Source organism: Atractosteus spatula, chromosome 6, assembly GCF_055471065.1.
Source record: "Atractosteus spatula isolate fAtrSpa1 chromosome 6, fAtrSpa1.hap1, whole genome shotgun sequence".
NCBI classification, from domain to species: domain Eukaryota; kingdom Metazoa; phylum Chordata; class Actinopteri; order Semionotiformes; family Lepisosteidae; genus Atractosteus; species Atractosteus spatula.
This window is the reverse complement of record NC_142711.1, coordinates 14991577-15017169: the sequence shown is the minus strand read 5'-3', so window position 1 is coordinate 15017169 and position 25593 is coordinate 14991577. Positions and strand designations below refer to the sequence as shown.

Here is a 25593-nt window from a genome sequence, read left to right as displayed (position 1 = left end):
TGGCTGCTCTCCGGGTGCGCGGAAACCCGGGCTCTTCGGCTCCAGCTGCTACCAAAAAAAAAAAGGGAGCGTGTTTTTTTTTTCTCCGGGGCGGATTGTACACTGAACCCCCTGATGCACGGACCGTCGCCCTGGGACTCGGAGCTACAAACTGTTGCATGTTTAGCGGAAGGAAAACCGAAATAGTGGAGAAATTCTCTCACGGTTGACGCACGGAGCGTGTGAGGAAGAATACCCGGTATTGCGGTGGGGGTAGGCTCGCACATGTCCCTAGCCGAGCCCGGCCTCCCCGAGTTTGTGTCTCTCGTCTCCAGTAAATCGTAGCAGCGGGCGCCCCGTCACGTGACAGGCGCACCACCGCGAGCCCGTCTCGTGCGCGACTCCGTGTCCCCGAAAGAGGGGGTCTAAGGAGTGCGCCTGCCGGAGGAGGAGTACCCCAGCCCGGGGCAGAAGCGTGAGGGCTCGGTCGCCGCTGGACGTGAGTGAGCTGCTTTCGCAAACCGGAACCGAGCCGCGGAGCGCCGGGTCGGAGCTGGGAACCCACCCCCCAGGCGCCGCGCTGCTAGCCGAACCGGTTCCCCGGTGAGTCAGGCAGGAGCGTGGATGTGTCACCGCGTCTCTCCTTCGTGCACCGCGAACCCCGCCTGAAATGGACACCGTGCTTGCAGCGGGGCCCAGGTCTCCCCAATAACCGAGCCTCGAGCCGATGGACCCCAGTAGCCCTGCTTACTGCCACCAAGAACGGTACTGGTGGGCCCGGTCATAACAACAGCGGGGACCAATGAAACAGAGCCTTAACGCGTCCGGACACACACGGACACCTGTTTTTATTACAGGCTTGCTGTTTTATTCTCGGCGTCTTCTCCTGCAGGATCTTTAAAGTGGGCAGCCTCTCCACTGCCCTCCTTGCGTGTAGAGGCGCAGCCGCGTCGCTCTGCGGACTTGAGCGGCGACGATGATTTACTGAAACATCTGGGGGTTTTCTGGGATCGGATCGGGCTCCGGGGGCTGTATATTCAGACGCAGACTCGGGCCAGAACCAAACGGCAGCTCCCCCCCCCCACCTCCTCCTCCTCCTCCTCATCTTCCTCCGCGGTGTCTGGCGCTGCCCCCCTCCTGTCCGAGCCAGCCCGTCAGGCTACAGAGACGCCTCTCCCGGCCGGAGCGATGCTGCTCGCCTCGGCGGTGGTGGTCTGGGAATGGCTGAACGAGCACGGGCGATGGCGGCCTTACAGCCCGGCCGTGTCGCACCACATCGAGGCGGTGATCCGCGCCAACCCCCGGGGCGGCAGCGTGGTGCTGGGCCAGGTGGACACCAAGCTCTCCCCGTACATCATCGACCTGCACTCCATGCACCAGTTCCGCCAGGACACGGGTAAGGACATGTTTTCCAGAGAGAGAGGGTTTTATTAAAACACAAAACCCGTACCGGGTCGCATCGTTCTGTCGCGTGTGTCTGGGCACCTGTCTGGATATCAGACCGCTGTTCTCTCGTTCGGCACGAATATCTGAGTCAATACCCTGTTTACGAAACTCCATGTCGGTATCCGAGTCCATTTCTGCCTTTTGTGTCTGATGAGCGCCCTGTACGCTCCATTCGCGTCTCTGCGATTGCAAATCTGTGCAAACACATATTGTACGTGTTGACGTCTGACTGATATTGTCCCTCTGTCCGTATACCAGGTTCCATTAATCTCCCTGTAGTGCGGTCTGGGTAGGTCCTGTCTGTCCCTTGACGTGTCGTGCGCCTGTCGGACTGTCCTTTTCGACATCTGGATAACTAATTGGGGAGCTAGAGACGAGCCAGACGCGGAAGCGATCGTCTTGCGCGATGGGTTTGCCAGACCTCCGTGCTCTCAATGAGTTTTCCCAAAACTGACCGACGTGACCCCCATGCACGTGAAATTGTAATATTCCCCTAATCTGCGCTTGCAAGCACGCGCTTGTCTTTATTATGTTGGGGTGACCAGCGCAAGTGGTGCCTCGGGGCCCAGGCGTCCACGCTGCGAGGTGGACTGAAGGCACTTGATTTGCCCCTGGACGTGCCCCGGGGCTGTTGCCAAGCAACGCTGTCTATTGTCAGGGGTTCAGAGCCTCTGTGCGTAAGGTTAAGTGGAATCTCTTATTCATACACATTGGGATCCATAGATTACAAACATTCAGTCAATTAAAAAAAAAATGGGTCAAATGATCTCCTCTTGTTTGAAATCTTGCTGGGGCTTTTAGGTTCTCATGGCTCTGCTTGAGTTCCGACATCTGGTCTGGGCTTTTGGGCAGGGCCTGCCACTGGTAACTCCTGGATTGGTTTCAAGTGCTTTGGGACTGAGGTCACAGTTCGGCAGAGCACTGCTGCACTATAAAATGTTATTGGGAACTGTACTGAAGTAGTTAAACTGAGACCTTTTCCCTAGAGAACCTGAGCTGCTGCTGATGGAATGTCACTTTGACCTAGTCTTTTCTCCAGTGTTGAGGTTGTGATGGTGTCATCCTGAAGTTTTGGGGGCAGGGAGACCCGAGTGTGCCTATAAAGATGTTGGTGCTTTTGGAGTTAAGAGCTGGTATTTCAAGACAGCTGTTGCTTAGATCTGGATAATGGAGACATTCCTTTCCTGTTACTGTAGAGTCCTGTTGGCAGCTGTAGTTTGTCACTAGCATCATTACAAAAGCAGAGAGAATGATTTGGAACAAAAACGGATAAAAGAAGGGTACAATTTTAGTTTTCTGTAGGCCCACATTCCAATGTAAAGAATTATTTTAAATGTCTTAATATAATATAATCTTCTCATTATCGAATATAACCTGATATTCACCTCCACTTATCACAAAATAGTTGAGTAATTAAAGAGAACTCAAGAGATTACAAGAGAGGAGACCTACCTAGTCCTTTTGGAAGTTAGTAGTTACTTGATCAGAGATTTCTTCCAGCTGTTTATTGAGGGTATCAAAAACGTGGCTGGGTAGCTTGTTCCACACTCCCACCACCCTTTGTGTAAAAAAGTGGCTCCTGTCCAAATCGTAGTTTGGACAGAACATGCTGTCCAAGAGGAACTATTGAAAGAAGCTAGGTTATTGGCTTGTTCCACAACTTTTGTGCAAGTAAGATTTTAAATGCAGTCAATAACCCAAAGTTTCCAGAGGACATGGGTCAAAACCCACTTGGAAGTACAGTTAAAAACTAAGAACAGGAGGCACCTTCGTACACAGAGTTCTGGACGTCTGGCACAAGCTGCCCAGTCACTGTTGACGCCTTTTCTAAACAGATTCAATAGGTTACCTACTTCAATGCCTTGAAGGCTTTGGCAGCATTATGATTCTGGTTTACAGGAAATGAGCATGACTGTGTGTCCCAACCCTGTTACTTGGAATTGAAGCTGAAAGGGAGAACTATTCGGATAACAAACCAGGACCAAAGCAGACATCAGCTGTGTTTGCTCATTGCAGATGCAATTTCACAGTCCCATGACATCTCTGAAGAATTCCCCCAGAAGGCACTGCACTCAAGAGGAGAACAAAGGTTCTTTAAGAAAAACACCCGCTAACTTATTAGGTGCAATAAATACTTCTTAAGCTGCCCTGCTTTCCCAGTGCTTCAAGGTTTCTTCATCTGGACTAAGTGGCACACTGGTGTTCCAAGATAATGTGAGGAAGAGGAGGGAACGGCAGAGGGAGAAGGGTTAGGCTGCTTGGAGATCTATTGTGAGGCGTGCTGAGCAGATGTTGAGGTCTCCATTGTCCGTGCCGGGTTCTCACGGCTCCTGTTATTAATGCGCTGCTGGCTGCTAACGGGGGTGGACAGGGGAGAGGCAGAGCAGCCTTGACCGGCATTAAGATGTCAGGCCTGTGCCGTTGTCCGCGAGCCGCGGTGTCCCAGCTGCCTCTGCGACGTCAGCCACATTCCCAGACTCGCAGGTGACCCGGCAGCCCGGGGTCGGGGGGAGACTCGGGGGGGGGGGGGGCAGGCTTGGAGGGCCCTTTGTCTGCAGACTGAGCCTTCCCAGAGTTCCTCAGCCCGGACCCTCGTGCTAGGGCCGGCATGCTGGGACCACAGTGTAAAGGGCTGATTGGGGCTTTTACCTTGCTTGGCCCAGGCCCACAGGAGACTTATTCCAACTGGGGGCTGTCCCGATCTCTTTCAGGACGCCAGACCAGTCTTCTACTAACAGCGAAGCAGGGTGGGTTGCGTTCATGACCGATTTTATGTTCAGGAATGTTCGTTTCTCTCCGTTCACTCTCGGACGCCCCAACATCTCTGTCCGTCCCTTTGCACGGGGAAGGGGGAGAATGGAGATGTTTGGAAGAAGAAAAGGTCACGACCCAACTCGGGACGCCCCCTCCCCCTTTGTTCGTCTCTATCCCCAACTTCCACCCCTCTCTCTGTCCTGGAACACCACTTGCTGCGCTAGTATGTGGGTCGCGTGCACCCCTCTTCTTCTTTCTCTCTGACCTTATTCATCGCTCTCCTGACTGAAAGGCTGTTGCTCTCTCTCTCTCTCTCCTTCTCCTTTCTTCGGCGTATTTTCCCAGGCTGCTGGGGGGGCCCTGGGGGCTGCGGAGTGAACAATCACAGCCTGAGAGAGGAGAGGGAATGGGGGAGGGAGAGAGGACAGAGGGGCTGGGAAGGGGTGCTATGTGACCCCTGATTTAGATGAGTCTCCACAGTCCAGGAGATGTTTTCTTCATTGTCTTCCCTTTACAGATCTACTGTATTACCCCCTCTCTCTCAGTGCAGTGTTAATGTACTGGAGTGTCCAGTCAGTATGTCTGTACTGTATTAACCCCTCTCTCTCAGTGCAGTGTTAATGTACTGGAGTGTCCAGTCAGTGTGTCTGTACTGTATTAACCCCTCTCTCTCAGTGCAGTGTTAATGTACTGGAGTGTCCAGTCAGTGTGTCTGTACTGTATTAACCCCTCTCTCTCAGTGCAGTGTTAATGTACTGGAGTGTCCAGTCAGTGTGTCTGTACTGTATTAACCCCTCTCTCTCAGTGCAGTGTTAATGTACTGGAGTGTCCAGTCAGTGTGTCTGTACTGTATTAACTCTTCTCTCTCTCAGTGCAGTGTCTGTATTAATTCAGGTTCAAATTCAAGAGCTTTATTGGCAGACCAAATAAATGACTGTTTTGCCAAAGATGATGCAATTAATACAACATTTACCGTCATTTACAGTACAAACATCATTGGGCATGTACATACATCACATAAAACCTTGAGACAGGCTTATTCTCTGTACCTCAGGCTGTGATAACAGATATTGGACTGCAGCTCGATTGAGTTTCTTCCCCCAGTAGGACTGCAAGATTATCTGATTCTGGCAGGTGTGGGAATACTGGGATTAGATGTTATTTTAGGGAAGAATGTTCGTTTAATCCCAAACTATTTCTTTCTGCTGCTTTGTAAGTGCATCTCTGTCTCTGCTTCTCCCGGCTGGCAGTAGGAGCACAGGCTGTGGTCACTGAGGCTGTACCTCATCATGATGTGTTTCTTCTTGCTGTCTCTTACCCTGGTCAAATACCCAGCTACTGTTTGTCTTTCTAGGGTCCTGTAGCTTTCCAGCTTGTGTATGTGTCAAGTAGTCTTGTTTGGCTTGTGGCATGGTCTGGTTGACTTTGATTCGTCCTGTTTTTATTTTGCTGTGCTGAGGGTTGGATAGTGTGTAGTGTGCTGAAGGGGATCTTCTCTGGACTCAACAGGGCCTTGTGGTGGTAGCAGTTCAGGTGATTTATTTTTTATGTTTACAGTTTTTCTGTCTATTGATTAGCAGTGAATATTGGCCTAATTCAGCCCTTCAGGCTTTATTAGGTCATCTCTCAGTCTCATTGCAGTGAACTGTAGTCTCCATTCAGTGTCTGTACTGACAAAGAGCCTTTATTATTCTCAAGAGGTAAACAATAGGCATGTACACACACAAATCAATCATTTGTTAAGCAACGTTATGTCCCCAGGTACAAATGAGAACTTAAACCTATTTGTTTTGAAATTGGGAAATCTGTATTTGCGTTCTGAGGGGAGTAATTGGACTTCATTAATCAAAGGTTGTGAAGAGTCCTCTAGAATGAATTGTACTTTACGCAGAGCTTGTAACTGATAGATGTGAGATGGTGCTGATCTTTCGGCCCTAATGACTTTCTTACATAGCGTGACTTTACTCTCCTGTTGCACTTATTCCTCAGAATCAGATTCCCCAATCAGCAAATCAGGCTAAAAGTTAGAACAGATTCAGTAATATATTGACAAAATGTGATCAACAATGAAACTGAAAAATTAAATTAAATAAACAGTCGCCCTTTAAAACAAAAAATAAAATCAATTTTAAAATCAATCTATTTTTAAAATAAAATCAATATTTGCCTCAAAAGTTAACTTGCAGTCCCATATCTGCAATCCCCAAATACTTAATTTATCTACTATCACAACTGACTCACGCCTGATGCTGGTTTGAATTGGGGTCTGAGTTTGGTTTCTGAAATCAATTATCTTGTCTCTGGTTTTAGAGGCATTCAGTTTCTAATAGTTTTATTCACAAGTAACAAATTCATCTACGAATGTATTAACACTCTCTCTTTTAGACGTAGTGTTAATCCACTGCTTGTATTAATCTTTCTCTCTCTTTAGTGCAGTGTTAATGTACTGGAGTGTCCAGTCAGTGTGTCTGGACTGTATTAACCCCTCTCTCTGAGTGCAGTGTTAATGTACTGGAGTGTCCAGTCAGTGTGTCTGTACTGTATTAACCCCTCTCTCTCAGTGCAGTGTTAATGTACTGGAGTGTCCAGTCAGTGTGTCTGGACTGTATTAACCCCTCTCTCTGAGTGCAGTGTTAATGTACTGGAGTGTCCAGTCAGTGTGTCTGTACTGTATTAACCCCTCTCTCTGAGTGCAGTGTTAATGTACTGGAGTGTCCAGTCAGTGTGTCTGGACTGTATTAACCCCTCTCTCTCAGTGCAGTGTTGATGTACTGGAGTGTCCAGTCAGTGTGTCTGTACTGTATTAACCCCTCTCTCTCAGTGCAGTGTTGATGTACTGGAGTGTCCAGTCAGTGTATCTGTACTGTATTAACCCCTCTCTCTCTCTAAAATTCCTAATTACTGTGCCTCTCTCTGTCAGGTACTCTCCGTCCAGTGCGCCGCAGTTTCTACGAGCCCTCTTCTGCTCCAGGTCATGGGTGGGTGTGGGAGTGGGAGAACGATGCAGGCTCCTGGACTCCCTACGACATGGAAGTGGGCATCGCCATCCAGGCCGCGCGGGACCGCCAGCAGCCGTGGCTGGACTTGTCTTCCCTGGGCTTCTGCTACCTGATCGACTTTCAGAGCATGACCCAGATCAACCGGCAGACCCAGCGCCGGCGGCGGATCCAGCGCCGATCAGATCTCGCGTACCCCTTGGTCTCGGGGCCGCTCCCCAAGACTGCGGCCTGGGGCGTGGCGCAGGCTGGGGGGGGTGGAGGCAGTGCTGGGGGGCTCGGGGGTGTGAGCAGTGGTGGCGGGGGTGGTAGTATTGCTGGCGCTAGTGCCTTTTCCACTGGCACTCTTGCCTCCGCCTTGGCCCCTGTGCCCCAGGCCTGTGGGTGTCAGCAGTGCATGCTTGTGCTGAGTGTTAAGGCCAATGCTTTGGCTCACACGCTGGGCGCACAGGTGCGCAAGCCTCCCCAAAACAAGCCCCCCAGCCCCAAGTCGGGGAATTACGCTCTCAGTGCCAACACGCTCCCCCATTCCTTCTCCCGTTCATCCAGCTCTGTCAATCCCACCGCTGCCACCAACGTCCTCAACATCTCTGCCTCTGCCACCCTCCCGTCTCGGGCTGGTCTCCCTCCGCCTCCCCCTCTGCCCCCTCCCCCTCCCCCTCCCCTGTCTGCTTCCTCTACCCACCCTCCTGCCGCTGCTGCTTCCTCCTCTTCCTCCTCGCCCCTGCTCCCCCTCCCTCCGCCCCCCCCAGCGCCGCCGCCACCGCCCCCTGCCTCAGCGTGCGCAGCCCCTCTGCCGCCCCGCTCCAGCCTGGCGGGACTGAGCCGCCCAGCCCTGCAGCGCATCGCCATGGCGCAGTCTCGAGCCCTCATCGCCTCGGGGTGAGTCTGATGAAACTGTTACCTGTGGTTTTAATTCCGTGCAGTAATTACGGTGCTGTGTGCTGCAGAATTGTGGAGAATTGTCAAACTAGGACTGCAGAACAGCTGCCACACCTTGCTTATTAATTAGCACTCTTAAGATGAAACTGAAAAGGTCACCTGGTAAAAGGTCATTTGTTCCATTTCTTCCAGTAACCTGATCTAATGAAGAACACGAGACAGTTTATAAATGAGAATAGAGTGGTTTGCCATCTGGTGTATTGAAACACACACTAAAGCCCTAGCAGGATTTGAACCTGCAGCCCCTGGTTTCTAAGGCCACTGCTCTTACACCTATGGAACCTCTTCCATACATGCTATAATCAGTGTAGAAATTGATTGCATAAGTTGAACATAACATGAAAGAAAACCATGCTTAATCCCCGCAGTTGTTTAACTGTGGAGGCAAGTTACGAGGAAGTGATGATTTCATTCAGCATATTTCCCATGTTGTTCCTTTGGGTAACGTTCAAATCCTAACCTGGAATGAGGAGAGCAGCTCTGGGTGTGTGTGGCAGAAGGGGGCTCTCCTCGCGGGGACGGGGGCGCGCGCTCTCGACTGGACCAGGCTCTCCTCGCGGGGACGGGGGCGCGCGCTCTCGACTGGACCGGGCTCTCCGCGCGGGGATGGGGGCGTGCGCTCTCGACTGGACCGGGCTCTCCGCGCGGGGACGGGGGCGCGCGCTCTCGACTGGACCGGGCTCTCCGCGCGGGGATGGGGGCGTGCGCTCTCGACTGGACCGGGCTCTCCGCGCGGGGATGGGGGCGTGCGCTCTCGACTGGACCGGGCTCTCCGCGCGGGGACGGGGGCGCGCGCTCTCGACTGGACCGGGCTCTCCGCGTGGGGACGGGGGCGTGCGCACACGATCTCGAATGGACTGGGCTCTCCGCGCGGGGACGGGGCGTGCGCTCTCGACTGGACCAGGCTCTCCTCGCGGGGACGGGGGCGCGCGCACACGATCTCGACTGGACGGGGCGCTCCGCGCGGGGACGGGGGCGCGCGCACACGATCTCGACTGGACGGGGTGCTCCGCGCGGGGACGGGGGCGCACGCACAGGATCTCGACTGGGCGGGGCGCTCCGCGCGGGGACGGGGGCGCGCGCACAGGATCTCGACTGGACGGGGTGCTCCGCGCGGGGACGGGGGCGCGCGCACAGGATCTCGACTGGGCGGGGCGCTCCGCGCGGGGACGGGGGCGCGCGCGCGCACAGGATCTCGACTGGGCGGGGACGGGGGCGCGCGCACACGATCTCGACTGGGCGGGGCGCTCCGCGCGGGGACGGGGGCGCGCGCACACGATCTCGACTGGGCGGGGACGGGGGCGCGCGCACACGATCTCGACTGGGCGGGGCGCTCCGCGCGGGGACGGGGGCGCGCGCGCGCGCGCGCACAGGATCTCGACTGGGCGGGGACGGGGGCGCGCGCACACGATCTCGACTGGGCGGGGGTGCTCTAGCCAGAAAAGTTTTCCAACTGTTTCTTTAGAAAATAGAACAGGATAGGCCAGAACTCTGAGAAGTTTTCCTTGACTTGAGAATGGCTGAAACAAAAATACTGCATATGTAGACTGTGTGTGACCTTGTCCCTTCCTCTGTCTCTGTGTCCATCTGTGTGATAGTGAGGTCACCTTCCATGTCTGTCTGTCTCTGTCCCTTCATCCATTTGTCTGCCTCTATGTGCGACTTTATGCATCTCTCTCCCTTCCTTTGTCCATCTGTCCCTCTGTGTGTGAGTCTGTGTCTCCATATCCGCCTGTGTGACTGTGTGAGGTCACCATCCACGTTTAAGCATAATAAACAAATCGCTGAGGGATTAATGGGTCTGGGCCCCTTTAGAAATAAAGCTCATAAATCACAGGCCACAGAGACACAGATGAAAAGCTCCTTGGCTGTGACTGAGATGCGTACAGGGACCCAACTCCTGTTTGGCTGTGTGATGCGTGCTCTTGTCCAAAAAAAGAGCAGTTTTCACAGTACCTCAGAACCAAAACAGCCCAGGCCTGTTTTGACAGAGTGATGGGGGGGGGGGGTTAGTCGGGGTCAGCAGTTTCTGCGTGTGCTCCTGCCCACCCTCCCCCCAGTCACTCCCTCAGCCTTAGCATGTCTCTCACACCCAGTTCCCAGCCTTCAAGACTGAGGCCTTCTGTGAGTTATTGTGCAGGCCTCGTTTCCTTGGCAACCTTTAGAGTACGGGTGGGGGGGGGGGGGGCTCACAGCTGCAGAGAGGGTAGGGGGAGCAGGAGAGGCCAGGCCTATCGTCCCGGCAACAGGGCCTAGTCTGCATTTGCAACACAATGAAGCCTTTAGCAAGACAAAGACACTGGGACCAAAGGAGGCACAATAATAATTCGAGAGGGGGCCCCATGTGTGTCGGCATTCGTGATGGAACGGCCTACTCTTTGCAGATCCAAGCCAGCCAGCCAGACGTGCACGAAGAAAGGAAGAAAATTTTCACAGGCACCTGGTGACAAAAGAGAAGGGCTCAGACAAATATTGACAGAGCCACACAGACCGATGAGCTGCTGAGAGAGAGAGAGAGCACGCTGTGCGTTCACGCACGCCTTCAGGATTAGCTGTATGGAAAGAAAGCAAAAGACAGCGGCAATCACGCAGACGTACAGAAAATTCATCTGAAAAGAAAGACGGAGAAACGTACGTGATAAGAACATAGAGAGAGTAGGCAACTCAGCCCATCTGGCCTGTTCGGCTAATTAATCAGGATCTCGTCCAGTCGATTTAATAAATTAGGCTATCGACTTCCACAACATGGCGGAGCAGCTTGTTCCACACTCCAGCTACCCTCTGTGTAAATAAGTGTCTACTGTTCTCCGTTTCAAGTACGCTTCTCTATCCACGCATGTGCAATATCCTGAATGCCCTCTGCCTGTGATGTGTAATGGTAGTGGTCCCTTCTATCCAAACTGTTTTGGAAAAGGAAACGTCACCGTGTGAATTTAATAGTTGCCGGCCGAGATGAGATTGTGTACTTTCAAAGGTCACTGTCTTGTGTGCAGTGGAGAAGTGGACGAAGGTACAGTTCAGTCGCGAACAGGAGGAGAGAGATTTAGACCCAGTCTAAATGTGTCTGGAGCCCGAGCTGAATTTGGCCCTGGGTTCAATTCCAGACCTGGGATGCTATCTGCGTGGAGTTTGTATGTTCTCCCTTTGCTCACCTAGGTTCCTACAGGTGCTCTGGTTTCCTCGCACAGCCCAAAAGCATATTGGTAGCTTAATTGGTTTCTGGGAAAAATGTGTCTGTGAGCCCTGAGGTGAACTGGTGTCCGATCCAGGGTGTATCCTGCCTTGCGCCCAGTGCTTCCTGGGATAGACTCTGGCCCACCCTGACCCTGAGTTGGATTAGTGGTTTTTAAAGGCGATGGTGATATTTTGTTCCGTTTTAATAATGAGCATCGGTTTACTGCACTAATGGTGTGTGATTTGTAAAACTCCAGTTGTGCCCCAAAATGAAAACTGTCGCTGTTTCCTGTCAGAGTGCTGTTGCCATTCAGAGAAATTGTGCCCCCGCTGGCTTTGACAGAGTTACTAAAACAAGAAGCGATGAATATATTAAAAGTCAGATTGAACAGTAAGAGATCGTATATGAGTTACAGAGAAAAGGCACAACTGAACAGCCGTGATAGGATTGGGTGATGGTTTCCAAGTCTAATTTCCCATACGTTGTGATTAGTTCCAGGTTCCGGAAAGGTTGTGCTTGCGTGAGTGTGTTGGAAGGCAGCGGACATAGATAGGACTGCCTCTGCCATGCCCAGAACCTCCCACTAGAGGGCACTGTAACCCACTTCTGGCTGGGCTTTGCCAGCGTTCATCAGTGGAGTCTCGTGAGGGTGCTTAAAAAAAAAAAAGACATTCTGGAAGAACATAAAAGCTTTCTGAGATTTCAATTTTGCTAATGTCGTGCCTCGTTAAGTGCGATTCCAGAGCAAAGAAGTTGGCTGGAATGATTGCGGATCACCCTTCTTACCCAGGTTACCACCTGTTTTATATCCTTCCCTCAGGAAAACGCTACTGGTTTTTTAAAACCAGAACCACCCAGTATTTGAAAGCTTCTTTCCTAGGGCTGTCTTTTTGCTTAACCTGAATTCCTAGTTCAGTGAGCACTCTCTTAGTAATGTCTGTTGTCTTGTTTGTGTGTAGCTTGTGCAGCACCAGCTACACCAAAATAAGTTCTTTGACCACAAAATGTACTTGGCAAGTAAGATAAGATCCCTTTATTGGCCATATACAAATTCTTGTATTAGTAATGTGTCTTTTCACAGACCCCAGCTTGCTCTCCATGAGACACACAGACAGGGAGAGAAGCTTGGGGTCAGAGCGCAGGGTCAGCCATTTATACGGCGCCCCTGGAGCAGCTGGGGTGAAGGGCCTTGCTCAGGGGCCCAACGGAGTAGGATTCCTCTGCCAGCCACGGGATGCGAACTGGCAACCTTCCAGCCACAGGCGCAGATCCTGAGCCACAGAGGCACCACAAAAGTTGATTCTGATTTAGGCAATGCTTGATTTAGAATGGCTCTTAAGATATTTTGTTTTTGCATCCCTGTGTTTGTGAGCAGATGTTTTTGCATGTCCTACTCTTTGCAAACCAGACTTTCCCATTGTTTGATTTCCATCCTTCTATAGATCTGTTACTTGCAGCTGCCTTGACATAGTAAGACTAGAGAACCCGCCATGAAGAACACAAGATGGGTCACAATTCAGAGAAGGCCATGTAGTTCGTTTGGTAGCTAACTGATCCCAGCATCTCATCCAGCTGTTTCTTGAAAAAATCCAGGGTATTAGTTCCAACATCTCTAGGTAGCTTGTTCCACTCTCCTGCCACCCTTTGTGTAAAGAAATATCTCCCATTTGCAGTTTAAAATGACTTCCATATAGGTCCCTCTTGTGCCCTGTTTTTTTTATTTCACAGTTTAAATTATAATAAGACCTGTGGATTGACTTTGTCGATAATTTTAAAGATTTTGAAAACTTGTATCAGGTCTCTTCCTCCTCTATGCTGTTCAAGACAGAAGGGACTCGGTTCCTTCAGCCTGTCAGTGCAGTTCATTCCCTTCAGTGCCTGAATGTATCTGATTGCTTTTCTCTGGACTCTGGAGGAAAAAGACTGGTTAACTGTTTCCGGGAACACCTCAGAGCAGGGTAATCAAAGATTTATCCAAGAATATAATTTACTTTTTAAACATCCAGAAAACATGTTTAACACAAATTTAGGTATATTTTATCTTTTAAATCTAAATTCTTGAAAATACATGTCATTTTTCTACATGATGCAGTGCATTACCTCTTGAACGCAGTTTTGTAAGAGTTTTTTGAAAAGTGTTACCGTACACGTTTGAAAGGTGTTACCTGTAACAGTAATGGATTCATTTTTGATGTAACCCCTTACAGCTGTAACTGTAACATTACTTTAGAAAAGCAGATGTGGTAAGTGTGCAGCTGTCTTATGGTGTTGAGTTTCTATCACCCACAGTGTCTCTATACTGGATACTGCGAACATGCAAGAGTGTACTGCACACATTTGAGAAAAGTTTTCCAGTTTGCTTCCTGGGACATTCAGAGCTGAGAACGCCCATTGGTTCTGCCCAGTGAAGGCTCCCGGAATGGCGGGGGGGCAGCCTGTTGATTTCTCCCATGCGTTCCTGTCCTAATCCGATCTGAGGATCGGCCGGAGTCTTGCTCATCCGTTCACGTGGAAACTCGAGGTTCCAGAGGCGTCGGCTGGAGGGATTAGGCTCTCTTTCCGCCTGCCATATGTCCGAGCAGCCTGCTCATTAGTCTGTCTTAGCTACAGTCTGACGTCAAGGGTCACGATCTCTTTCTGAGTGCACGTGTGCTGTACCTTGGTCTCTCTTAGCGTTTGGGCTTCTTCTCTCTCCCTACGCCCCCCCCCCCCCCCCCTCTCTCTCTCTCTCTCTCTCTCTCTCTCTCGGGGTCCTGCCCCGAGCACAGTGTGTCAGTAGCACAGATGGACAGTGTGTTAAACCTAGATTAGCATGGATCACCCTGACTAAACTCTCACAACCTGCCTCTCTGCATTGCTGCTCACCGTGGGCGGATCTGGGAAATACACAGGCAGCGCCCACCGTTCTGCACTGTTGACTAGCAGGTGGGACTGGCTGACTAGATGAAGTCAGAGCACAGAACAGGTCACAGAAAGAGGGAGGCCGTTTGATCCATCCGGCTCATTAAGATCCCAGGATCTCTTCCAGACAGTTCTTAAAAGAAACCGGACTATCTGCTTCACCACCATGGCTGAGCAGCTTGTTCCACTCTCCTACTCCCCTTAAAGTAAAGTGTCATATGTTCTGGGTTTTAAATTCCCTTCCACATGGTTCCTCCTTGTGCCCTCTTGTGTTTCACTCTTGATTCTGAAGAAGTCGGATGGGTTGGTGTTGTTAATGAAGATTTTGAGCACTTGTATCAGGTGTTGTAACTTGTAGTCTTCATCAGTCCTTGTAGGCAGTCAATATTTTGCCTTATTCCATTCATTTCTATGTTTTATCAAAATCCAGAACGGGGGGAGAATAGGATAACCAAAATGCATGCGGAAGCTTTAGGAAGTTGGTGTAGGTAACTTTGACATGGAAGGCAGAGTCAGGGATCACTGTCAGTGACAGTATTTTACTCCATCATGCTGTTCTGTCCAGCAGCTTGAGGTTCAGTGCCTCACAGCTCTAGGGTCCTGGGTTTGATTCTGCTCAGTCTGTGTGTGATCTGTTGATTATTTTCCACATACAGTGTGTCCAGAGAGCACATAAGGGGGTGTGTGTGTGTGTGTGTCTGTCTGTCTGTCTGCGGGGTGTGAGTCTCTACAGGGTGTGTAAGGAGTGTGTGTGTGTGCCTGCAGGGTGTGTTGAGGGGTGTGAGTCTAATAGCGTGTGTAAGGAGTGTGTGTGTGTGTCTGCAGGGTGTATTGAGGGGTGTGAGTCTAACAGGGTGTGTAAGAAGTTTGTGTGTGTGTCTGCAGGGTGTGTTGAAGGGTGTGAGTCTAACAGGGTGTGTAAGAAGTTTGTGTGTGTGTGTGCAGGGTGTATCGAGGGGTGTGAGTCTAACAGGGTGTGTAAGGAGTTTGTGTGTGTGTCTGCAGGGTGTGTTGAAGGGTGTGAGTCTAACAGGGTGTGTAAGAAGTTTGTGTGTGTGTCTGCAAGGTGTATTGAGGGGTGTGAGTCTAACAGTGTGTAAGGAGTTTGTGTGTGTGTGTCTGTAGGGTGTGTTGAAGGATGTGAGCCTAACAGGGTGTGTAAGGAGTGTGTGGACCCTGTGAGTGTCCACAGGGCACGTGAGAAGTGTGTGTGTGTGTGTGTGAACAGTGACGCAGAGATAATCGCTCAGGTGCTACAGTGTTGTCTGTGTGAGGTCACTGAGCAGATGGACTCTCACAGATTAGCTCTATAAGAGTCCAGAGCTGTATATGAAGGAGACTGAACTGAGGCAAATTCTCAGATTCTATAGCTATATTCCATGAGAAAAATGGACTAACAGACCTTTACAAGAATTGCGCCCACAGCAACTACAGCTTCCGACTTGCTTAGCTCCTTGATTACCTTGTCTACTGTTTGGGAAGTTTTGGAAGGATGACTATACTGAAAGCCTTTCGGTGAGTTTTGATCTGGTGAAAGAAGAGAAGATTGGTTTGGGTTGAATGTAGACTGTCGCCTGTGTGAAGTCTCTGGTCTGTATCACTCATCTGTGTCAGGTAAAGGAAGAAGATGAACTCTGTATCCGGGCAGTGCCAGTGTTGTTAGGAGAGTGTTTTTCCTGATTTGGTGTTACAGAAGTGATTCTAAAGTGCCATTAATTGTCTGAGTACTCCCTCCTATCTCATCTTTAGTTAAGAACCCCTCTCATGTGAATTAAATCATGTCTGAGTTTAATGATGGTTGCTACAGGAGAATGTATTTGTATCTACAGTGTTGGAAAAACCTAATTTTATAAAATAATCTGTTACAGTTACAAGTTACTGATGTAAAGGGTTACTTTTTTACTTTTATAACACAGTTCAGTTCAATTACATGTGACTGGTATAAGTGAATACGAGGTTAAATAAACACGTTAGGCAAGATTGCATGTAAGAGGATATGTATTATTTTACGTCGTCATCTTCCACAGTTGTCTATATAGTGTATGAGAGGTACTCTTTACAAGAGAAAGTACACCAATGAGGAAATTCTACAAGTGTTATGCACATTTGTGAATGCTTTTAACACCTTGCCACTAATCTAACAGGTTTTCTTTTCAGCCTCTTAACTCTTGAAAATCGTCAGTCCCTGGAATTAGGAAGTGCTAAAACCTACGTTTTTCTGTTCCAGGGTTCCCACTGTTCCAGTGAAGAATCTCAATGGCTCCAGTCCAGTTCACCCAGCACTGGCAGGTAAGAGAGGGATTAATACACTCCAGTACATTAACACTGCACTGAGAGAGAGGGGTTAATACAGTACAGACACACTGACTGGACACTCCAGTACATTAACACTGCACTGAGAGAGAGGGGTTAATACAGTCCAGACACACTGACTGGACACTCCAGTACATTAACACTGCACTGAGAGAGGGGGGTTAATACAGTCCAGACACACTGACTGGACACTCCGGTACATTAACACTGCACTGAGAGAGAGGGGGGAGGTGATAAATATGGTAGTGTGTGAGTATATGAAGGTGTCAGCAGTACACCTCATCCTTCCAGCCTTTGTCTGCATCTCTGTCACTTCTTACCTAAGCCTTTCCCAGATTATGAGCGTGAGCGTTTTTCAGTATCTCACTTGGCGCTCTGTGGCCCCCAGGTATCACCGGTATCCTGATGAGTGCGGCGGGACTCCCCGTGTGTCTGACGCGCCCGCCAAAACTGGTGCTGCACCCTCCCCCTGTCAGCAAGAGTGACATCAAACCTATCCCGGGGCTGGGCCACTGCTGCCGCAAGACCACCAAGAAACAGGCGCGCAAAGGTGACACACGCCGCTCAATACCGAATTGTCCACACTCCCAGAATCCTCTGTGCGCGCAAAGGTGACACGCCGCTCAGTACAGAATTGTCCGCACTCCCGCAATCCTCTGTGCGCTAAGGTGACACACGCCGCTCAATACAGAATTGTCCGCACTCCCGCAATCCTCTGTGCGCGCAAAGGTGACACGCCGCTCAGTACAGACTTGTCCACACTCCCACAAACCTCTGTGCTCGCAAAGGTGACACGCCGCTCAGTACAGAATCGTCCGCATTCCCGCAATCCTCTGTGCGCTAAGGTGACACACGCCACTCAGTTCAGACTTGTCCACACTCCCAGAATCCTCTGTGCACGCAAACGTGACACGCCACTCAGTACCAAATTGTCCGCACTCCCACAATCCTCTGTGCGCGCAAAGGTGACACGCCTCTTAGTACAGACTTGTCCACACTCCCAGAATCCTCTGTGCGCGCAAACGTGACACGCCGCTCAGTACAGACTTGTCCACACTCCCACAAACCTCTGTGCTCGCTAAGGTGACACGCCGCTCAGTACAGAATCGTCCGCATTCCCGCAATCCTCTGTGCGCTAAGGTGACACGCCACTCAGTACAGACTTGTCCACACTCCCAGAATCCTCTGTGCACGCAAACGTGACACGCCACTCAGTACCAAATTGTCCGCACTCCCACAATCCTCTGTGCGCGCAAAGGTGACACGCCTCTCAGTACAAACTTGTCCACACTCCCAGAATCCTCTGTGCGCGCAAACGTGACACGCCGCTCAGTACAGACTTGTCCACACTCCCACAAACCTCTGTGCTCGCTAAGGTGACACGCCGCTCAGTACAGAATCGTCCGCATTCCCGCAATCCTCTGTGCGCTAAGGTGACACGCCACTCAGTACAGACTTGTCCACACTCCCAGAATCCTCTGTGCACGCAAACGTGACACGCCACTCAGTACCAAATTGTCCGCACTCCCACAATCCTCTGTGCGCGCAAAGGTGACACGCCTCTCAGTACAAACTTGTCCACACTCCCAGAATCCTCTGTGCGCGCAAACGTGACACGCCACTCAGTACAGAATCGTCCGCACTCCCACAGTTCTTCTCTGTTTAAGGAATTGCCTGCTATTTTCAGTTTGAGTGGCCCTGAGTGTAACTCCCACTGCCGTCCCTGGGCCTTGCTGGTCATGAGGAAATCCCCCGGATTTGACTTGGGTGGTTTAGTTCCTCACTTTTTAAATATTGCTCCCCTAGACATTGCGCTCCCCCACTTTTTGGGGTCGCTTTGTGACCCAGCAGTAGTTTCCTTTCAGGTCTAATATTTCTCCTGATGCGCTTGGCCTTTCAAATCAGGCGAGTTCCTACTAGTTGACTGATTCCCTAACGAGCCGGATGGGTCAAATGGCCCCCTCTCTTTTGCCACCTCCTTGCGCCACAGGGCAGGCTTGGTCACACACAGCCAACGGGATAGAGGAACTGAATCTCTTCGGTCTCCAGCTGAGCGAACTATGCAAAGATTGCCTTTATGTTTTCAATCACATCAGAGATTTTGATAAAGTCTGCCAAAAGACTGAAGAAAGGGAGGCATTTAGATACAGAGAGTAGAAGACTTCCTCTGGATGCTTATCCAGCCATGTTGATGAACTGCCTGGGAGGTTTCAAGACTGAATATTCAGTGTCTGGATAACTGCACAGCAGGAAGTGGTCTCTACCCTTCCTCTGCAGTGCAGTCCAACACAGTTCAGTAGTCCAGTTCAGTGGTATATAGGAGGAAACTGCTGGGTATTGAGAGTTCAAAGCTCTTGGGTTTCTTTCTTTTAGGTAAAACCCCAGAGGAAGTGGTGAAGAAATACCTGCAGAAAGTGCGCAACCCTCCTGAGGAGGTGAGAATATGTCGTCCGTGTCCTTCCCTCTCTGCTCATTGTGTCTGTATCTGCCTCACTGTCTCCCTCTTTCTGGTCAGTATCTCTTTATCCCCCTTGCCATCTTTCCCCCTCTCTGTGCACAATGTGTGTGTCCACCTTACTATCTCTCTCTGGTCAGCGTGTCAGTGGTGACCTCCCTCCCTGTCTGTCTGTCTCTTTTTGGTCAGCGAGTCAGTGGTGACTGGTCAGCGTGTCAGGGGTGACCTCCCTGTCTGTCTGTCTGTCTGTCTGTCTGTCTGTCTGTCTGTCTGTCTGTCTGTCTGTCTGTCTGTCTGTCTGTCTGTCTGTCTCTGGTCAGCGAGGCAGTGGTGACTGGTCAGCGTGTCAGGGGTGACCTCCCTGTCTGTCTCTCCCTCAGGACTGCACGATTTGTATGGAGCCCCTCGGAGGCCCCTCTGGCTATAAGGGGGCACCAGCAGGGGTGTCCAGGAACGAACCCGTTGGCAGACTGGCCAAGTGTGGGCATCTCTACCACCTGCAGTGTCTAGTAGCCATGTACAACAACGGCAACAAAGTGAGTACAACCCAGTGCAGTCCACCGCCCAACAGCTCGTCTGGGATGTGGCCGTTATGCACTGCAGCCATGCAAACGCACACAGGACTGGGGCAGGTGGGCCGTGGGACCTGGAAATGTGTCAGTTAAAGACAGGACCTGGCTAGTTCCGCCTCTGTTTGCTCTCACTCTGCGATGGAGGCCCTGCGCGGGCACTTCATGTTCTCTCAGAGCCCCGTGTCGGACAGTGGTGCTGGCCTGGGGCGGGGTGACTCCATCTTTCATGGTGCCAACCGCACATCTCCTTCGCAGGACGGCAGTCTGCAGTGCCCCACCTGTAAGACGATTTACGGGGTGAAGACGGGCACACAGCCCCCAGGCAAGATGGAATACCATGTCATTCCCCACTCCCTGCCCGGGCATCCCGACTGCCGCACGATCCGCATCATCTACAACATTCCACCAGGAATACAGGTGTGTACGCTCTGTGTTCACCACATGGACCTGTACTGCATGTCAGACACAGCAGATACACTGTCCTTTAGATACACCGTGAACACCCACACTCTGTATGGGCTGCACTCCCAGCTGATGGTACTACTACTGCGAATAATAATTCTTACACTTACATAGCGCTTTTCTGGACACTCCACTGAAAAAACTTTGCAGGTATTGGGGACTCTCCTCCACCACCAGTGTGTAGCTCTTACCTGGCTGATGCGCCACTCTGCTCACCACACACCAGCTATCAGTAGGGAGGAGAACAGAGCAATGAAGCCAGTTCAGAGATGGCCAGGACACCAGGGTAACACCCCTACTCTTTTTGAGAAATGCCCTGGGATTTTTAATGACCACAGAGAGTCAGGTCCTCAATTTTATGTCTCATCCAAAGGACAGCTCCTTTTTATACAGTATAGTGTCCTTTTCAGCATACTGTGGCATTAGGTCCCACACAGACCACAGGGAGAGCAACTCCTGCTGGCCCTACTATCACCTCTTCCAGCAGCAACCTTAGTTTTTCCCAGGAGGTCTCCCATCCAGGTACTGGCCAGGCTCACACCTGCTGAGCTTCAGTGGGCTGCCAGTTGTGAGTTGCAGGGTGATATGCCTGCTTGATAACAGTTCTTTTTAGTGAAATATGAGAATAAGACTATCGGACTTTTCACCCGTCACTTCTTCCAGTGTGTTCAGGCAGGGAATTGACCTCCTTTTTAAATCCCTTCTGACTGATAGGGTCCGGAGCACCCCAACCCTGGGAAACCCTTCACAGCGCGAGGATTCCCCCGACACTGCTACCTCCCTGACAGTGAGAAGGGGCGCAAGGTAACTGTACTGTATTAACCCCTCTCTCTGAGTGCAGTGTTAAGGTACTGGAGTGTCCAGTCAGTGTGTCTGGACTGTATTAACCCCTCTCTCTCAGCGCAGTGTTAATGTACTGGAGTGTCCAGTCAGTGTGTCTGTACTGTATTAACCCCTCTCTCTCAGCGCAGTGTTAATGTACTGGAGTGTCCAGTCAGTGTGTCTGGACTGTATTAACCCCTCTCTCTCAGTGCAGTGTTAATGTACTGGAGTGTCCAGTCAGTGTGTCTGTACTGTATTAACCCCTCTCTCTCAGCGCAGTGTTAATGTACTGGAGTGTCCAGTCAGTGTGTCTGTACTGTATTAACTCCTCTCTCTCAGTGCAGTGTTAATGTACTGGAGTGTCCAGTCAGTGTGTCTGTACTGTATTAACCCCTCTCTCTGAGTGCAGTGTTAATGTACTGGAGTGTCCAGTCAGCGTGTCTGTACTGTATTAACCCCTCTCTCTCAGTGCAGTGTTAATGTACTGGAGTGTCCAGTCAGTGTGTCTGTACTGTATTAACCCCTCTCTCTCAGCGCAATGTTAATGTACTGGAGTGTCCAGTCAGTGTGTCTGTACTGTATTAACTCCTCTCTCTCAGTGCAGTGTTAATGTACTGGAGTGTCCAGTCAGTGTGTCTGTACTGTATTAACCCCTCTCTCTGAGTGCAGTGTTAATGTACTGGAGTGTCCAGTCAGCGTGTCTGTACTGTATTAACCCCTCTCTCTCAGTGCAGTGTTAATGTACTGGAGTGTCCAGTCAGCGTGTCTGGACTGTATTAACCCCTCTCTCTCAGCGCAGTGTTAATGTACTGGAGTGTCCAGTCAGTGTGTCTGTACTGTATTAACCCCTCTCTCTCAGTGCAGTGTTAATGTACTGGAGTGTCCAGTCAGTGTGTCTGTATTGATCCTCTTCTTTCTCTCTTCCTCAGGTGTTGCGGCTCTTGCTGGTGGCCTGGGACCGGCGGCTGGTGTTCTCAGTGGGCACCTCCAGCACCACAGGTGAGAGCGACACGGTGGTGTGGAACGAGGTCCACCACAAGACGGAGTTCGGCTCGAACCTAACTGGCCACGGCTTCCCCGACCCAGGGCACCTGGACAACGTGCTGGAGGAGCTCAGGGTGCAGGGCATCACTGAAGAGGACTGTCTGAGAGACTGAGGGCCAGAGGGCGGGAGTGCGCACAGACTGCCCACACTGACCACTAGGGGGCAGTCAATGCACTAGCTCTGAATCACCTAACAGGATCCGATGTTAACTAGCACTTACAGAGAAACTAGAAGAGAGTTCCTGAGTGACTCTGCTGGAAATTGTAGTACATTGATACTGACTTAACTGGACACTCCAGTACATTAACACTGCACTGAGAGAGAGGGGTTAATACAGTACAGACACACTGACTGCACACTCCAGTACATTAACACTGCACTGAGAGAGAGGGGTTAATACAGTACAGACACACTGACTGGACACTCCAGTACATTAACACTGCACTGAGAGAGAGGGGTTAATACAGTACAGACACACTGACTGAACACTACAGTACATTAACACTGCACTGAGAGAGAGGGGTTAATATAGTACAGACACACTGACTGGACACTCCAGTACATGAACACTGCACTGAGAGAGAGGGGTTAATACAGGACAGACACACTGGACCCTATGGTACTTAATCATTGCACTGAGAGACTGTGAGAGAGAGCACAGGGTATGTAGTTTAGCGGTAGGAGCTGTTCACCAGGGTGGTGCTGAAACATGTGAGAATGAATCCAGTACTAACTGACTACTTGGAAAGGAATGTGGTAGAGTGAGGTGGAGAAAGGAAGAGAGAGACATATGGATGAACTGGGAAAGGCTGGGAAGAGACAGTGAGTGGTGTGAAGAGAGGTGTGTAGAGAGCTTTAACACTTTGGTACATTAACACTGCACTGAGCACGAGAGAGCAGACGAGATTAATACTGAGTAGATTTTATGATTGTATTAACACTATGCTGAGAGACGCAAAGGAAAGACGGTACATAGGGATTTTCTGTGGTACATAGGGATTTTTCTCCCGAAGTTTATTCCCATCTGCATGTGTATCAATGTCCAGTCCAAACTGAGAATGAGCTATATTTGGCATGCATTATTTTGCATATTGTAAGTATATGTACAGAGTAGAGAGTTTTACGGTACAATAATGTTTCAGTTGTGCAATACTGCCCCCTAATGTGAGCACGTGTAGATTGCATTCCCTCGGTCATTGCCCTTTTGACAACGTGAATCACTACGCAGAGTTCGTTCCTGCTTTTGTATCCTGAGAAGAAGGCTGTCGGGTTGTAAAAATGTTGTGACAATAAGGAAACATTTTTCTCAGAACACGTTGGCAAAGTGCATGAATGCGCCTCCCTCCCTCACTCTCTCAAAGTGAAGCTGTGACTGGTATTGCCTCCTCTGGTGGCGATTTGAAGTACTGCGCCTCCGGCTACGAGAACATTCCTTTCTTTTCTTTTTTTAAATCCTTTGTCTTTGGTGATTGCTATTCTTTCTCTGCATCCGATTTTCCGGATCGCTCGTTTGTTTGCCCGTTTGTCAGGATGAACTGAGGTGAAAGAACATGTTTCCATAAGTGTGTCAGTCCATCACCGGTCAGTCTTGTATTTTCTACTGTACAAAGTTGCGGTAAAGGCAACAGTGACTTGCTGTTTCAAAAGTACTAATATGAAAGGATACAGTTTCCATATCGCATAATACTGCTGACTTAAGGCTGGTGTAACAGTACACCACAGAGCTATACTTTTCACTAGTGTAGTACTACTGTGGTATGTACTGGTCTGATATAATAGTATGTGGTTTAATAGAATATCAGAGTGCTATTCTGTACTTTTCAGCCCTTACCTGCATACTGATACAGTGATGCAATATTGCATCGCCATACTGTACACTAGTACCACACTACAGCACTGACCTGCGTTCTGATGTAGTGGTGCAATATTGCAGTGCAACACCACAGCACTCAAATGGATGTGGTATAGTATTGCACTACAGTACTGTACACTACTTCAGCTACTTTATGTGCTTGTTACAGCTGATCATTTAAGTGGACTGTTTAGCAAATTGCAGACTTATTGAAGATTGTGAATCCTTTAGGGGAGAATGCTTCAGTTTCCTTCCTGCCTTCTGGAAGAAGGTGTGTATGAGAGAGAGAGAGAGAGTCTGGTGATGTGTTGTGTGTTTAAGGTACTTCAGTCTGTACTGGTACGTGAAGCGGATTTTCTCCAGGCACAAAGGAGATGTAGCCGCTGTTGTGAGTGTGCATGTCGGCATGCAGATTAACAGACATTGTAGGTCATGCAGGCCTGGAGACGAAGAAACGCTCCTGATTTTTATAAAAGATTGGATTTCTGCTGCTGTTTCTTGCCAAAACTGTATAGGGTGGGTACGCAGAGCCAGAGCCAGATCCCGAGCCAGTGACCTGCTCTACCAGGGACACCCCCAGCTCTCACTGGCGGATTCCAAGACCGATCCGAATTCCGGTCAAGCAGTGAACACCTTGTCAGTGGCCAGTGTGAATCTGGCCTGGACGCAGGTGTTGTGGGAAGAGCAAGTCACAGGTCACATGTGGGGCAGCCAGTGTCTGAGCCAAGTTCATCGTCTACGTCTGTCCTCCGTGTTTGCATCAGCGCTGGTGCTGCAGTCAGCCCTGCAGAAGGACAGTGGAGCTGGATACTTTGTTCCAGACTCCCACCACCCTGCCTGTTAATCTCGCGTATCTCACCGGTCTTTATTTCCCGTGGCTGGTCAGGAAATAGAAATCCGGTGGATTTGGGGTGAAAGTTAGCACTGTCCTGTAATCTGCTTTGATTTAGGCCGGATCACTACGTTGGAAGATGCTGAAATGCAGTTTCAGAACTGCATGTTCACACCCTGTGTCTGAAATTTTTTTTTCAGAAATGTATTCTTGCAACCAGGTTGTCCATAGCGTAGCGGAAATAAACATGGCTGTGCTTCACGTGAATCGATTCCATTTTGCCGGAATGTCTTAGCTAGAACCTGCTGAGAATGAAGGCACTCCCAATGGAGGCTGAACAGACGTGTCAGACAGCCCACAGGCACGTCCTGCAAAGTGACCTGGAAAGAGCTGCGTCTCTGTCACACACGCGGGTTGCGATCTGGCTCTGAAACAGCTCTGCGCCCTTCGCGAAACCTTCCCGGGTAACTCCATAGTACATCCCCACACCTGCCCTGGACCCTCATAATGCCCTTGTCTGCCAGTCTCTTGCAGCACAATGAAGTGAAAGGCTGGGGGAGACCTTTCGAGGCGTGTCCTGTTGTAGGATAAGGTCCTCTGAAGCAGAAGGACGTGCTGAAGGGGCAGAGGAAACGAAGCAGTTACTGTAAAGGTTAACTGCGGCGGACGCGCAAGAGGTTGTATGCACACATGCGGGTGTAGCTGCATGCGTGTGCTGGCAGCACTTGAAGGTGGTTGGGAATGTCGTGCTATTTAAGTCAGAGCTGCACTGGGCGGGCGGATGGCTGTCTGGGTTGGGCCGTGTATGTTGATGGCGCATCGGGGTTAAGAAGGCCAGTGGATTGCCAATAATGCGGTATGTACAAGGAATGGAGTTACCCCTCCAGCCATCACCCCTTCCCCCCCTGCTGGCATGTCACCCCTCCTCCCCCAGAGAGAGCCAAAAGGTCTCTGCATCTCCTCTTCCTAAATGGTACGTGCTGGTGGCCATGTCCATAATGGTACCGGGTCCCCAGCTGCCACTCCCTTAGCATGCCACCTCCAACA

The 25593-nt window shown here is 50.5% G+C and overlaps 1 protein-coding gene across 1 annotated transcript; it reads left to right on the top strand.

The window, feature by feature from the left end:
* The first annotated feature begins 427 nt into the window (after nucleotides 1-427).
* dtx4a (deltex 4, E3 ubiquitin ligase a) lies at nucleotides 428-25129 on the top strand. The gene is made up of 10 exons (XM_088919526.1): nucleotides 428-478; nucleotides 872-1375; nucleotides 7100-8057; nucleotides 16421-16482; nucleotides 16895-17056; nucleotides 18880-18941; nucleotides 19342-19497; nucleotides 19789-19950; nucleotides 20710-20799; nucleotides 21747-25129. Exons 2-10 carry the CDS (start codon nucleotides 1168-1170, stop codon nucleotides 21972-21974), a joined length of 2088 nt encoding a protein of 695 aa, XP_088775652.1. The 5' UTR covers nucleotides 428-478; nucleotides 872-1167; the 3' UTR covers nucleotides 21975-25129.
* Nucleotides 25130-25593: the final 464 nt, after the last annotated feature.